Raw genomic sequence first — 15,292 nt, forward strand, 5'->3', positions numbered from 1 at the left:
TTTTGAGATAGCATAAAAAGAATTTACTTTATCACAAGTAAATATTTAATACAGGATATATTTACATAATACTTATCTGGATTTTTGGAGGTGACATTTCTACTCTGCTGATTTTTTGATATGTATGCATTAATTTACTTACTTTTTTAATTAAAAAACTTATAAGGGTGCTGTTATGTATAAGCCTTGAGGATGTAAAGTTGTATAAAGATAGTTTTTTTTAATTATATAAAGTTATGTACTATAAGGGATTCCATTAAATATATCCCCAATAATTATATCTTGATCCAGAAAAGATAACCTTTTTATGATGGAGGAATCACCTTTAAATGGCAACTAATTTATATATTTATATGATGGTCCGTTTATATATGGTTACTAAAATTCTGAAATGTGTACTCAATAGAGATACTCTTTGAAATTTTCTGTATTTGTAAACTATTACCTTGTGGTTTTAAAAACCACAAACCATTGTTTTAAAAAAGTTGATACAACACTCCAGGGCAGAAATGGAGGGAAAGACATGGGGGAATATACACTATTATAATTTAATGTCTAAAAACATAGAAAACAATTCACTTTTATATAGATTTTATCTACAGAGAAAAATAGGACATTTTATGGTTTTCAAAAGGAAATGTGAATTATAAAACGTTAAGAAAGACTGAGCTAAACTAAATTCTTTAGTATTGTTGAGATGCCTTATAGTTTTGCTTTTTAGAATAGTAAAGTACTATTATTCAAATACACTACTTTAACTTACTGGGTGTCTGAATTAGTTCTTTTAAGAAGATATGCCCTAAATTTGTTTACTTTTCTTTCTCTTTTTAAGGATATGAATGAACCAGCAAGCTTTGTAAATGGAACAACTACTAATCAATGCAGAAATACAGAGCTAAATTATCCACCTTATTTCCCAGGTACAATATTGCTGCTGTGCCTTGGCTGTTATCATGCTATTATTATTTACTAATCAGGTTTGTATACCTTATGACATAGAGAACAGGATTCACATTTCCAGTGCTCACTACCCATCTACACACTGGACCACACCTCAACCCATTACCAATATCATCTAAATCATCTAACATTACTTCAAGAAGAAAACTCAAGAAACATGTTTTATCTATATGAATACATTTCTAAATTTGAAGTTGTTACTTTGATTGTCTTAAGAATCTTCCCAGATTTGATAATTCTCAATATTCTTTAAGATAAAAAATTAAAATCTTTTATAAAGATTTTTTAAAGTTTCTCTTTATTAGGAAAAAAGTGAAAAAATGCTAACAACATTTCTTTGGTTGTCCCTGACCTAGGAGGGAAAAGTACAGTCTTTCAGCATTCATCCTCATGCTCTTATGTAGGCAGTAAACTGCATAAACAGTTACATATCAAGTGATGGCAAAGCTCTGAAAATTTGCATCTGAAACAGAAAATATGTCAGGGCTTTATGTTAGCATATGGATTTTTTTTAAAATCTATTTAATCAGTATTTCTTATCTAAATGCATAAAATATAGTAGACTTTTCGGAGTACACTTACTTTTCAGGTTTTTATGAGTTCATGTTAATTAGTAACATTTTTATTATTGAATATAGTAAAATTGTGCACATATTTTCCAGTCACAACTGTAACTGCAATCACATTGAAGACCATTTTTTTCATTTATAATTAGCATAAACAAAGTGCACAAATGGTTAAAAAATCAACAATATTTTCAAACAATGATTAATGTTTTGCCAAAATAATTTATAGTTACAATTTACATATTTCAATATAGGTTACTTTATAACATATTAATATTTTTTATTCATTCTCCCCAGAACTCACAAAAAGAACTGATGGATTACATTTCAGAACCATATGTATGGAAACTGAGCAGATTCTTAGTGATGGATCATCTGTTTTGCATTACGATGTTCACAATCTATATGGATGGTCACAAGCGAAACTTAGTTATGAGTAAGCAATCTTCATAATCATCATTTCTGACTCTTATTTTTCAGATATTAGATTTAATCTTACCTTTTTTGAGTCCTTCCCTGCTGGCCTTATCTTACTTGGTCCTACATGGCACTCAGAATAATTGTCTTTCTCTTTCTCTGTATCTTTGTTTTAAATGTTTATCCAATCCCCAAAAGAACCCTGAACCATTTTATTTTGTTCCCCAGTATGCACCCAGCTTATAGTAGCAAAATGCCTAACAAATAGTCGGTGCTCAAAGAATAATTTTTAATGAATAATTGAGTAAATAATATATAGTTTGATGTCACTAATTAAAACATGAAATCTGACTAAATCTTCTATTTAAATCCATTATTAACAAATAAGAATATATGTCAATGATCTTAAGCTTCTGAAACTTGAATATCCATATTAATCAAAATATTATATGAGGCTAATGATGATGGAATACAGGCCATTCTTTGAGTATCAAGTCTTTATTAACACTGTGCAATAAAATGTTCTGCAATGATATAAATGTTCTATAATTCTCTATTGTCCAATATGGTAGCTGCTAGCCATATATGGTTGTTGAGCAATGTGGCTAGTGTGACTCAGGAATAGAATTTAAAATTTTATTTAATTTTCATAAATGTAAATTAAATAGCCCCACATGGCTAGTGGTCACTATATTACACAGTGCAGCTCTAGATCACTGGTTCTTAACTACACATTGTAATCAACTGGAGATTATTTTTTTAATTTTTATTTTATATTGGAGTATATTTGATTTACAGTGTTGTGTTAGTTTCAGGTGTAGAGCAAAGTGATTCAGTTATATGTATACATACATATATATATATATATATATATATATATATATATATATATATATATATATCTTCTTTTCCAAATTCTTTTCCCATTTAGCTTGTTACAGAATATTGAGTAGAGTTACCTGTGCTATACAGCAGGTCCTTGTTGGTTATCTATTTTAAATATAGTTCAAACTGAAGATTTTTTAATAAATGCTGATTTAATTAATCTGAACTATAGCATAAGCATCTGAATTTTGAAAAATCCCCCAGGTGGTTCTAATGAGTATCCAGGGTTGAAAAACATGGCTCTAATATATGATGGAAGTTGGAAAAAGGATGAAAAGCATTTTGGAGTAAAGGTTATGGGTAATGTTTCCTCACTTAGTGAAACATGCTTATCTTATTTCTAGCACCAAATTCTTTTTCAACCTAGAATATGTGAATTATTTAAGATATTATTACATGAATGAATGACTACAGATTTGTTGACCAAATCCCAATGTAAGGGCACTAAGAACATGCAGAAAGACTAAGGAATGTCAGCAGGACAGGAATAAAGATGCAGAGAATGGACTAGAGGACACAGGGAAGGGGAAGGGCAAGCTGGAACAAAGTGAGAGAGTAGCATTGACATATATGCACTACCAAATGTAAAATAGATAGCTAGTTGGAAGCAGCTGCATAGCACAGGGAGATCAGCTTGGTGATTTGTGACCACCTAGAGCGGTGAGATAGGGAGGGTGGGAGGGAGGTGCAAGAGGGAGGGGATATGGGGATATATGTATGCATATAGCTGATTCACTTTGTTATACAGCAGAAACTAACACAACATTGTAAAGCAATTTTACTCCAAAAAAGACGTTAAAAAAAGTAAACAAACTGACAAAAAGCCAAAACCTGTGTAATGTGATAGATACTACAATAGTGTTATGAGAAACAAGGAGAATGCTCAGCTAATTCTATCAGGAAAACAAAAGTGACATCAAAAGAAAAGTTATCATTTGAACTGATCTTGAAGAATAAAAGGAAATATGCCAGGGAGTAAAGGAAGGCTACTACATTTCACCAAGGCAAAGAAAGTATATAAAATTTGTCATAAGCTATTTCTATGGTATCTATGGCAACCTAAACCATAATAAGTGCATTATAGCTTCTACAATTGAGATCTGTGGATAAGAATAATGGATTTGCTCTTTGTCGATCTGTGACACGGATATGGTTGGCACACTTCTAGGATTTAATGAATGTGTCAGTATGTTACTAGACAATGCCAATGAATTTAAAATCTCCATGGAGAGAGGAATAATAATCAATTAAAATATATTTGGCTAAGTGGAACTAAAACAATGCTGGTCCCTGGGAAATAAGGATCTGAGGCGGGGATGAATCTCCTTGTCTTGTGCTAGAATTTTGTGTTGTTTGACAATAACATCAAAATAGAGGCTCTTCAAGATTCTAAATTCTATTATGCTGTAATTCAAAGTTGTGTATAAAGAGAAACTACTTTGGAGAAACACTGACAATGTCAACTTGAAAATATTCATAATAAATATTTTGTAATATAAAAAAAGAGTAAACAAACTGGTCTTCAATAATGCCTTTATATTGGGATAAATGCTTCTTTAATTAACCCTACTCGAGCATAATATTGGAGCACAATTATCCTCAGCTAACCTCACTTTACCATGAAGCTATAGATATTAAACATAACAAAAGTATTGAGAAGTGAGTGATGAACTCTTTGGCAAAACTTATGCATCTTGAGATGAAAGTATGTACTTTAAGGAAAATTGGAAGAAAGTATTTATTTCATAGAGGACAGTAAGTTGAACTTCTGGAGCACATTACAGAATCTAGCATGGTTCCTGACACACTGTAGGATGTTTAATAAATTTAAGTGAATCAATTTTTATTTCACTACAATTATCAAAATTATATAAATAAATTCAAGGCAAAAGTAGGTAAATTTCTAAATAGTTGACATGCAAAGGTGTTTAGAGATGTTTAAGAACCATTTTATAATGCTTAAATAACATTATGAAGAAGATATCAGTACAATCTTCCAAAGAACATCCGTTTAATAATGTTAATTTTGCTCCTGTCCATAAAATTTTTCAGTAAAATTTAACCACATTTGTTGTTTAAGTTAAACAGATTAATAAATTTTAATGTTGAGTTAAAAAGCCCAATTTATGCATAGCTATAGACTTATTATATCTTTTAAATACTTTCTTACTTTTTTTTCAGTTATATGAGAAAAAAAATGGTTGAACTCTCCTTCAGATATTTTAGAGATTAAATATAGTCATTATACGTTTAAGACCTTGACAAATGTAAAAGGATGCTATAAATAAATTATATTTAAGCAAATAATGGAGAGTAAAGACTTTTTATCAGTTGAGAAAACTGAAAGGATTAAGAGTATAATTTATTTCTTCAAATTACTCAGACTGTACCATTTTATTGTTCCTTTCTGTGACTCATTTTCTGTTTTCATAATTGGCACACATTTGACATTCACCTAGTTCTTGTTATTGTGCTCTTCACTTAACGTGAAACAAACAACCCAAACAAGGAAAGAACAGAATAAGTGGATGCAGAAATAGGAGGTAAATAATCAGCTTGAAAGACTGCAAACGGTTCCTTAGAAAAAAACCTTGGAGATCAGTGGCAAATGAAGAAATTTCATGTATAAATCCCATACAAAAAGTTTTCAGTCTTCAGTTGATCTTTGTCTTATTTAAAATTCAATATTATACTGAAATAAAGCCTATGCTTCAGATGTAAGGAGAAATATATTTTTAAAATTTCAAATTGTGTGTTTAAATCTCAGATAATTATCCAAGGATTATACAGCTATATATTCCATACTTTCATCTTCAACAATACCTTGAATGACTTTTGAGAGTACTACATATTTTTCATTAGAGAGAACATAGAAAAATAAAAATCTTTGACTCCCTTTATAAGTTCAGATTGTGTTAAGTATATAGTTTTTAAGTAAATGCCCAAGATTTTTGTAATCTTAATTTAGAATGAAATAAAAATGTTAATAAATATGTTATTTTATCAGATATTCCTAGAGACTGGGTTATTTAGCAACTTGGAAAATTACATTGTTTTAAGATGTTTAGTGAATCTAACCTGAAAAATAAGGGGCTTCTTTTTTTTTTTTTGGAAGAATTGTGTACTATAGGAAGTGACCTCTTCTTGCAATTTTTTTAACAAAAAATAAGACCAGTATAGATAAAAAAAAACAAAAAACAAAAAACAAACACTATACAGGTCATATATAATTTGGAAGTTTTCTTGGTTTAGCTGTAACTTTCTCTTAATTAATTATTAGTAACTTGAAAAAATATGGAATATGTGTCTCTTAGATATTATTTTCTGATTAATATGGCTGAGTTGATATAGCTGGTATCAATGTTTAAAAAAATTGAGATCTGAAACCATAAAACCATTTCCATGGTTTAGACTTTCACATTCTTCTCACTAAAAAAATCTCAAATTTAAGTTTTACTTATACACTCAAAAACAATGGAAATATTTCAGCTTACAAAAACTTTTTATCCAACTCTAAAACTAAAACTGAAATTACATTTTCTGATCTAATGGTGAGTCTCTTTGAGTTGTGAAACTGGCAAGTTACTATTTCTAATGGATAGTAAATATATAATACTAATTTTTTTTTTGCTTTCTAAAAATATAATTCAAAAAAAGTCTTTAGTTTTCAAAAATATTTTTTTAAATAAACATTGAGAGAAACATCCTGTATTACTTTCTCTTCTTTGAGCATTACTGCTCAGTGTTCTAAAATAATTTAATATCACCCAGTCAGAGATAGCAGTATTATGGGTATATTTACCAATTGATTTCATCAGTAATTTAAAAAAATAGTCAATTTAATAATTTTGAAATTATTATCTTTTGAAACCATGACAAAAATAAAGATATTTATTTCTTGTTAGGGCTTTAAGATATTTAATTTATTTTCAATTCAATATTCTCCTTTCACATAACCCACATTTGTAATCTACACATACAGTTTTCTAAAACTCATTGTTTTCCTTTAGAAGGACTTTTTTTTCCCAGTAACATAAGATATTTTTATAACTTTTCTAATACTTTTCAAAAACTGCTCATGTAGACAATCATAAACATGTAATAAAAATGTTTCTGTAACACAACATTGAAATTCATTTTATAAACTGAATTTTCCAAATTAACTTGTAACAGAGAACAAACTGTATTATGGTTGAAAAGTGTTTCTTAAAATTAAATTAAGTTCATTGTAATTAACTGTAAAGTTGGAACATGATGGAAATATGTACAAAATATTTATAGCTATGTAATTTTAAATTATAGTTTTAGTGGTGGCAAGTGATTTCCCAAATAAGAAATATTCTGTGAAGGGTTACAAAGGAGATTTTTATAATGCAAGAGGTTAGATTTCCCTTAAGAGAAAATTGTTATGAAAATATTTTATGCAGAATTCTTCTCAATCAGAAATCTAAAAAGGCATATATTTGGTTATTAACTTAAAGCCTCATTAAAGACTTTTTGCAAAAGTAAGACATAAGGCAGAGAAAAAGAACCTTCAAGAATATGTATTTCTTGTATGTGGAAGCATTAAAGATTTGGGACAACTCTATCCTTGTAAATAATTTTTATATCAATTAAATAAAATGAATTTTCTTTACAAATTAACTAAACTTAAGATATGTTTCCATGAAGATTTCTAAACTGATCATCAGTTCTTCCATTCTCTATATAAATATACATTCATTTCTTGTTAAATGTCTGCAAATATGTCTGACATATGTTAAATATATTACTGATTCTCAATTGACTAGATCCTTTATATTTGTTATAAAAAATGAAGCAGTGAAGATGGTTTTCTTATATGATTTTTTTAAGAGAGACATACAAGTAGGAAATTTTAAGTTAGCAAATACCATATTGTTTCTATTATCAACAGATCGTTCAATATATCATCATATATCTGTTTAAAATATTTTCAGTTTCCTGTAATTTTGAGATATTCATGAATTCAAAAATTTCTTAAGCTACTATTATATGTATTAAGTGTAAGGAATATAAAGAAAATTAAGTCAGTCCTTAACCTCAAGAATCTCAAGGTGTCATTGAAGAAGCTTTATGTATAAATAAATCAGTACAATTACTGTGGTCCATCTGTAACAAGGAAATGATTAGATACAGTTTATAACATGGTAGTGGGTTACAAATCTGCCTAATTAAGTATTTGAAATATTTCCTCCTGATATAGTTCTCTAGTCCTTGTTCATATGCAAATTATTTTAAGTAATATAAAAATAAACATTTTCTTTCCAATTAATATATATATATGAATACTCCTTAAAACAGGGTATATTATAGCAAATATTCTCTGCAGAGTAATATGAAGATTAAATGTTGACAAGTTATAAATAAGAATGGTTGGAGCAATTAATGGAGCCTAAATCTTTATTAAGAGAACACATTTAAGTAGAATAAAATGTGTTCATTCAAAAACTCACAATATAATTAGTTGATTTGATAATATCAATAGTTAACTTGTATTCACTGAACCCATAAATAAAAGGCCACTTAGACATGTCACTCTGGAAAATGTTGGAAGGGAAAAAAGATGTCCTTCATGCTTGTAAGGATTTTATAGTATAATGAGCAAAGACTCACTTATAAAGAGCTAGTCGTAATAAGAGACAGCATAGACACCATAAATCAGATAGCTTTTTCTTTAATGAAGTTGTCCTAAGTAGAAATATCCAAAGAAAATACCTCATATAAAAACTCATAGATCCTCTCCATCTATATTAGTGCATTGCAGAAGGCAACTGGCAAAAGAGGAATTGTTATTTCTCGTTCCACATATCCTACTGCTGGAAGATGGGTAGGACACTGGCTTGGAGACAACTATGCAAAATGGGACAATTTGGACAAATCTATCATTGGTATGTAAGAGTCACCATCTTTATCATTATTCTTTTGAATCTTCTATTAGGTATTCACTTTTGCTAGTTCATATACTTTGTAAGTCCTTCTCTGAAATGTGCTTTTGGCATCATATTTTATGACAAACAGGATAATGAAAAGGCAATGGGCCAGAAAGCAAGATCTAGTTTATTTTGAGAAAATAATTTCATCCCTTTTTGTCTCAGTTTCCTTCTATGAAAGGGCAAGAGATGGGAAGGATAACATATAGAGCTAAGAATAGAAATGCTTAGAAATTCTAGATTCTAGGGAATAAGAATCACTCATAGATGCTAAAGTATGAAACATCTCAAACCAAATTTTGAAAGTTTTCTGACAATAGTTGGATAAAGAGTAAATGAAATATTATTTTAATGATAATATTTTTCTGTTTCATATCTAGACATAAAAATTCTTTACTATTTATATTAGGATTCAAGGAAAACAATCAATCTTTAGAAATATTCCTTTAAAAGAAGAGTTGGGGGGCCTCCCTGGTGGTGCAGTGGTTGAGAGTCCGCCTGCCGATGCAGGGGATACGGGTTCGTGCCCCGGTCTGGGAGGATCCCATATGCCGCGGAGCGGCTGGGCCCGTGAGCCATGGCTGCTGAGCCTGTGCGTCCGGAGCCTGTGCTCCGCAACGGGAGAGGCCACAACAGTGAGAGGCCCGTGTACAGCAAAAAAAAAAAAAAAAGAAGAGTTGGGAATTCACATGCATTCTATTTTATTAAAATGATCATTCCTCAGGAGATTTTTAGCTAATAAGGATAATTCAATTTGTTTCATATAATGAGACCTATGGTTAAATAATTACAGAGACAGCATTTTATTTTGAAAATGAAACCAAGGAAGGCTTTCCTGGTGGTGCAGTGGTTAAGAATCTGCCTGCCAATGCAGGGGACATGGGTTTGAGCCTTGGCCTGGGAAGTTCCCAGATGACACGGAACAACTAAGCCTGTGCTCCATAACTACTGAGCCTGCACTCTAAAGCCCACGAGCCACAACTACTGAAGCCCGAGTACCTAGAGCCCGTGCTCCACAACAAGAGAAGCCACTGCAATGAGAAGCCCGCGCACCACAACGAACAGTAGCCCCTGCTTGCCGCAACTAGAGAAAGCCTGAACGCAGCAATGAACACCCAGTGCAGCCATAAATAAAAAATAAATAAATAAATAAATGTATTTAAAAAAAAAGGAACCACTAACGCTTTCTTCTCATACTATAAGTATTCGTAACAGTTTTGTGATCTAAATGTGTCATCTTCAAAGTGTCAAGGAGGCATTATTAGAGTGTCTTATTTTTATAAATGTCATTGACATTATAAAGTAAAAATACATAAATTTCATGGGAAGAAATGATAGAAAAATATATCAATAATCTGAAAAATGTGTCATTGAATTAGAGGTGAGTATTAGAAATAGAACACCTTCATAAATAGAAAAAAATCAAATGTCAAAATATGTGAAATAGTGGCCTTCTATAATTTTTTCCTAATTTTTTAGGTATGATGGAATTTAGTTTGTTTGGAATGTCATATGTAAGTAGCTCTATTCCTTTTATCTTCATCACTTGTTAATATTAAAAAACAAACTATTAAAATAAATTAAATATAACTGTATTTTAGACTGGAGCAGATATCTGTGGTTTCTTCAACAATTCGGAATATCAGCTCTGTGCCCGCTGGATGCAACTTGGAGCATTTTATCCAAATGCAAGACATCACAGCAGTTCATTTACTGGAGTATGTAATTACTGCATTTACTCTCATTCCTTTGCTCCACTAACCTTAAACGTTTTTGAATAGAATTCACCCTTCCTGGATGATTTCCAGATGAATGTTTTGAATCTCTTTACATTTACTGATGGCATCTGAGCCCATGACTCTGAGAAGTTTCTGACTTGGGGTTCTTTGGGGTTCAAGACTTGGTTAGCTGGCATACTTACTGCCCTTCTATATAATTTTGGATTAGCCAGAATAAAACAGTCCTTCTGGAAATTATTCCAAACCTGTACAGAATGATAAAAAAAAAAATCAGTTTCAAACTAAATAATTAGAATTGTCACTTAAAATCAATGCACAAAATGGGCAGATTTAAAAAGCAAATGTTTTAAAAATGAGTTGAGAAACAGAAAAAAATAAAAGGAAAAGGGAATCATGAAAACTAATTTCTGAGTGGTGACACTATTTACTTTACTATATACCTTACTAAACTGGAAGAACTTTTTGAGTGAGGGGGAGACAATAATAAAAATTATGAAAAAGTATAAACAATTGCAAGCAATATCTAAGTAAGTGCTAAATTTTGTTATACTTTCAGTGAAGACATAGAGAAGAAAGATAAATTATCAAAATGCACCTCATTGAAGAATTGCAGACAGAGCTGGACTTTTAAGGATGGGTTCCAGCCATAGTAACTGAATGGTAGAGCTCATCATGAATTTTGAATTCTTCATGTCACCCTGGGAAATTTTTTGTCAGAATAGAAGGGAGAATTTATATTAGAAAATGAAAAATAAAAATGAAAATCTATACAAGGTTAGAAGGCAGTATGGGACCACATTTTGGAAAAATTTGAAAGTTGGACAATAGAGACAACTTTATGGGATAGGAATATTTTAGCAGGAAAACTTTATGTCACTAATGAAATTCAGAAAGCTGTATTGTTGGGAGAGTGAGGCATGAATCAATAAAATCCTGAACAGGGATTCATTCAACAAGAATTCATTGAAAATCTATTATTTAATATTTACAAAATCCCTGCCCTAATGCTTTATATAATGCAGGAAGGATAGAGATAACAGATAATAGACAATTATATAGATAGATAGATAGATAGATGATAGATAGATAGATAAAACAGCTGGTACAAATAAATCATATGAAGGAAAACTAGAGTAAGCTAAAATGATAGAGATTTGTGGGTGTTCTGGTTTAGAAGGGATGCCCAAGGTGGTCCTCTTGGATGAAATGACATTAGCATTAGAGAAGAGACTTGAGTTGAGGAAAGCAACAAATTTACATATATGGGGGAGAATTCCAGTTCTGGGGAAGAAGTGAAAGACTCCAAGATGTGAATGTGGAGCTTTTGAGAAGATGAAATGGGAAAGGGAAAGACTGAGGAAGTGCTTCTGAATAAAAATCTACAGAACTCAACTTAAGTTTAATTATGAGGTAATATAATTGAATTCAGGAATGTATGGTTTAGAATTAAATGCTTGTGTTTTATCATGTTAAAACTGAAATAACATCAACAAAGTCTGTATGCAACAGATATGATCTTTGCCTTTTCTAACTTGACTTTGAATCTAGTAACAATAGGATCATATTGATATATAGCTTAATATTTCTTGGACCATTGCACTTTTAAGGTTTTGTCTATTCTAACACTACATATACCAGTGATAGCAATGGGTCATCATTCAAACCTTCTTACTACTTAAATCTAGAAAAGTCGGAATCTTCATAGATATGATACCACTCTTAAGGGCTCTGCTCCTGTTGATAACAACAAAAAAACATTGCAAGTGTTGCCCCCTGGAGTTATGTGGCAGCCTTGTTTTTTCCCTTGATATAAATTAGAATGTAAAATTCTAATCACTCTCCTTATTATTTTTTTTAGCCATTAAGTGCAATAACATTTTTTAGAAGCTTTTATCTTTCCAGTGTCAATTTTAGTCTTTTTACCTAGAGAGTATATTCCAGAGCAGACATGGGCATGTTCTTTTTTCTTATCCAACATTAATTAGATCCCCTCTTCCTCCTATACTATTAATTCTTTAGTACCATAACTTATTCATTTCTCATGAGAACACACAATGTGCAGGGTCACCATGATGGGCTCTGCATGTCTGTTTATTTCAATGCACTTATATATAGCATTCTGTTTCTCTCCTAGGCTTTTCATCCTACACTGAGCATCACCATAGTTGACAATGTGTTTGTCACCTATTCAAACGTGAACTGCTCTTTACATATGTTCACTTAAATGAAATCAAGCCATGGACTTAATTTGCATTTTCTTATTAAAATATTAGTTATTCTTTCTCTTTCCATTGTATGAGATAGAAATAACTACTCCATAAGGTTTTCGTGATGTAGCACATGACAGTGAATTAAATTATGGCTTATTTTTTATTCTTCAAATATGTATTTGAAAATTATGATTTAAACAAGGACGATAGCTTATGACACTTTCATTTTGCTTTGTTTCAGAGACAAGATCCTGCTTCCTGGAATGCAACTTTTTCTGAAATGTCAAAGAATATTCTGAATATTAGATACACTTTATTGCCCTATTTCTATACACAGATGCATGAAATTCATGCTCATGGTGGCACTGTTATCAGACCCCTTTTGCATGAGTAAGCACAACTTTTTTTTCCTATCATGGAGAGAGATAGCTTTCATTTAATTTACTCAATAATCACTTATACTGCCATATAAAACATTTTAAATTGAAAGCTTTTTCATTGTTATTTAAGTATACATTTTGGGTTAATAAGCATTTACATAAATTACTAATAAACAGACTAATATGTGCCATTAAAAATGAAACACAATCAGTTTTTAAAAAGTAAAAATTCTTAGGAATAACAATTGTATACCAGGTATTGTTTGAGAGAATTTACATACCCTATTACATTGAGTGTTTTCAAAAGATCTTGGAAATAAGTAATATTATCTCTATATTATGGTTGACTTAATTGAGGTTTACAGCAGTTAAGTAAATCCACCATATACAAATGCCTGACTAAACAAGACCATCCTAACTCCTCCTAGAGGTGTTCTAATTGGGTACCCTAGAACAGTTCTACCATTCTCTGTGACAATTGTTTTGGATTTACTCCTTGAAGCTCAAACTGATATATGACAAAATATTGAAATTCTATTCTATGGAGTATAGTTGCAAAAATTTTAGCCTGTTCTATTTTTAAGGCAAATATAAGCAATTTCTTATGGACGTTACAAACACACACACACACACACACACACACACACACACACATTCAACCATAAATACGAAAAAACCCTTGAAATAATCATGATATACTTAGCTTCTTGTATGCCCTATATTACCAGAGTAATTGATTGAGGTGATTTGTTAGATTTCACTATTGGTAAATCAGTAAAAGATAAACAGCAAATATTTACTCAATTAAACAGTAGTAGCCAAGGTAAAATTACCAAAATAATAAGTAGATCAATATGCCTTCTGTTCTAATAATAAAAGATCCAACTTTCCAAAAAAAAGGAAAAAAATATGCTTCCTAGAGTCAAATTATCCTCTAGTAATTTATTACCATAATCTCTTCTTTATTTCTGGTAACATTTTATTAAACCCTTTCCTCTTTTATTTCTAGAAATTTCCTCTTTGTCTTCTACCTATTAACTTTCCATAAGAGCTGGAGTATCAGCACTGGTCTGAGTGCCCAGCCAGAAACATTATTATTAACTATGCAGGCTCTTGTCCTGCTGAGAACTTCTGGATTTTTGTTCCCATGAGAGGTACATAGAGGAAAACCCCAGCAGTCCAATTTAGCATTAATCTCGGTTTAGAATAAAACAAAACACAAACAAAAGAACAAAAATAAAAAATGTATACTTCCATTTCAATTAAGGAAAAAATGTGGACATTTAATAGGGGCAATTCTCAAACTATAAAAAACAGATTTTGTTTTTTTCAGCCATTTATATCTCAAACTCAGAAACATATTAACAAATGGAAGAACCTTTAGGATTTATAAATTCACTATTCAGTGAGCTTAATTTACATAGGATGTGCAAACTCTTTAAAGTTACCAAATTAAGATTCTTATAACACACTTGTCTCACACTTTTCTTCCAGAGTGTTTATAATTCTTGCTTCCTGGTTTGTTGATCTTCTACTAGACAAAGTTAATATTTGAATTTATGTGAGTTCTCTTCAAAGGAGATTTCTCACTCGGTCTTATACATCTATGGCAACTCTGCACTTTGTTGGAAGGTTTAGTCATGGTCTAGATTTACTTATAAAGTATTGTACTACTGCACACTGAATTCCAAGTGATAAAATTGTTTTTGATTTTTTATGTTTTGATTTTCATTTCAATCCACAAAAGTCCATACTGCAAAATGTGATTTTAATAATTATTTTATGGTATTGAGAAGAGATAAATTTCTTTGATTTAATTTTGTAAATATTTTGTCTAGGTTCTTTAATGAAAAGCCAACCTGGGATATATTCAAACAATTCCTGTGGGGTCCAGCATTTATGGTTACCCCTGTATTGGAAGCTGTAAGTCCTACCACATATTTTTGTTCACAAAATAATTTTTCCATGGTTTATATGTTTTTAATGACTATATCTTTAAATTCCAGTACTCTGACACTGTAGAAGGCTACGTCCCTAATGCTAGGTGGTTTGATTACCATACAGTAAGTACTTAAGGAATTCTGGGGGGTTGACTAAACAGAAATGGGTAACAACTTAATTATAGCCTTTTTATTAATGACATACGTGTTTTCCTTTCCACTTAAAAAGAGCAAGATATTTCTT

At 30.8% G+C, this 15,292-nt stretch overlaps 1 protein-coding gene across 1 annotated transcript in view; it reads left to right on the plus strand.

Moving 5' to 3' along the window:
• SI (sucrase-isomaltase) overlaps positions 1-15,292 on the plus strand; it is a gene marked incomplete at its 5' end in the record, with an annotated part of 105,568 nt that overhangs the window by 79,407 nt on the left and 10,869 nt on the right. Inside the window, 8 exons of the mRNA XM_082624891.1 lie at positions 833-920; positions 1,824-1,962; positions 8,604-8,737; positions 10,259-10,293; positions 10,381-10,497; positions 12,970-13,118; positions 14,947-15,031; positions 15,115-15,171. Of these exons, the coding sequence (XP_082481017.1) occupies positions 833-920; positions 1,824-1,962; positions 8,604-8,737; positions 10,259-10,293; positions 10,381-10,497; positions 12,970-13,118; positions 14,947-15,031; positions 15,115-15,171 (804 nt within the window). The remainder of the gene's footprint in view (positions 1-832; positions 921-1,823; positions 1,963-8,603; positions 8,738-10,258; positions 10,294-10,380; positions 10,498-12,969; positions 13,119-14,946; positions 15,032-15,114; positions 15,172-15,292) is intronic.

The sequence above is a fragment of the Mesoplodon mirus genome (assembly GCF_964341445.2).
Source record: "Mesoplodon mirus genome assembly, chromosome: 6".
In the NCBI taxonomy this organism is placed as follows: Eukaryota; Metazoa; Chordata; class Mammalia; order Artiodactyla; family Ziphiidae; genus Mesoplodon; species Mesoplodon mirus.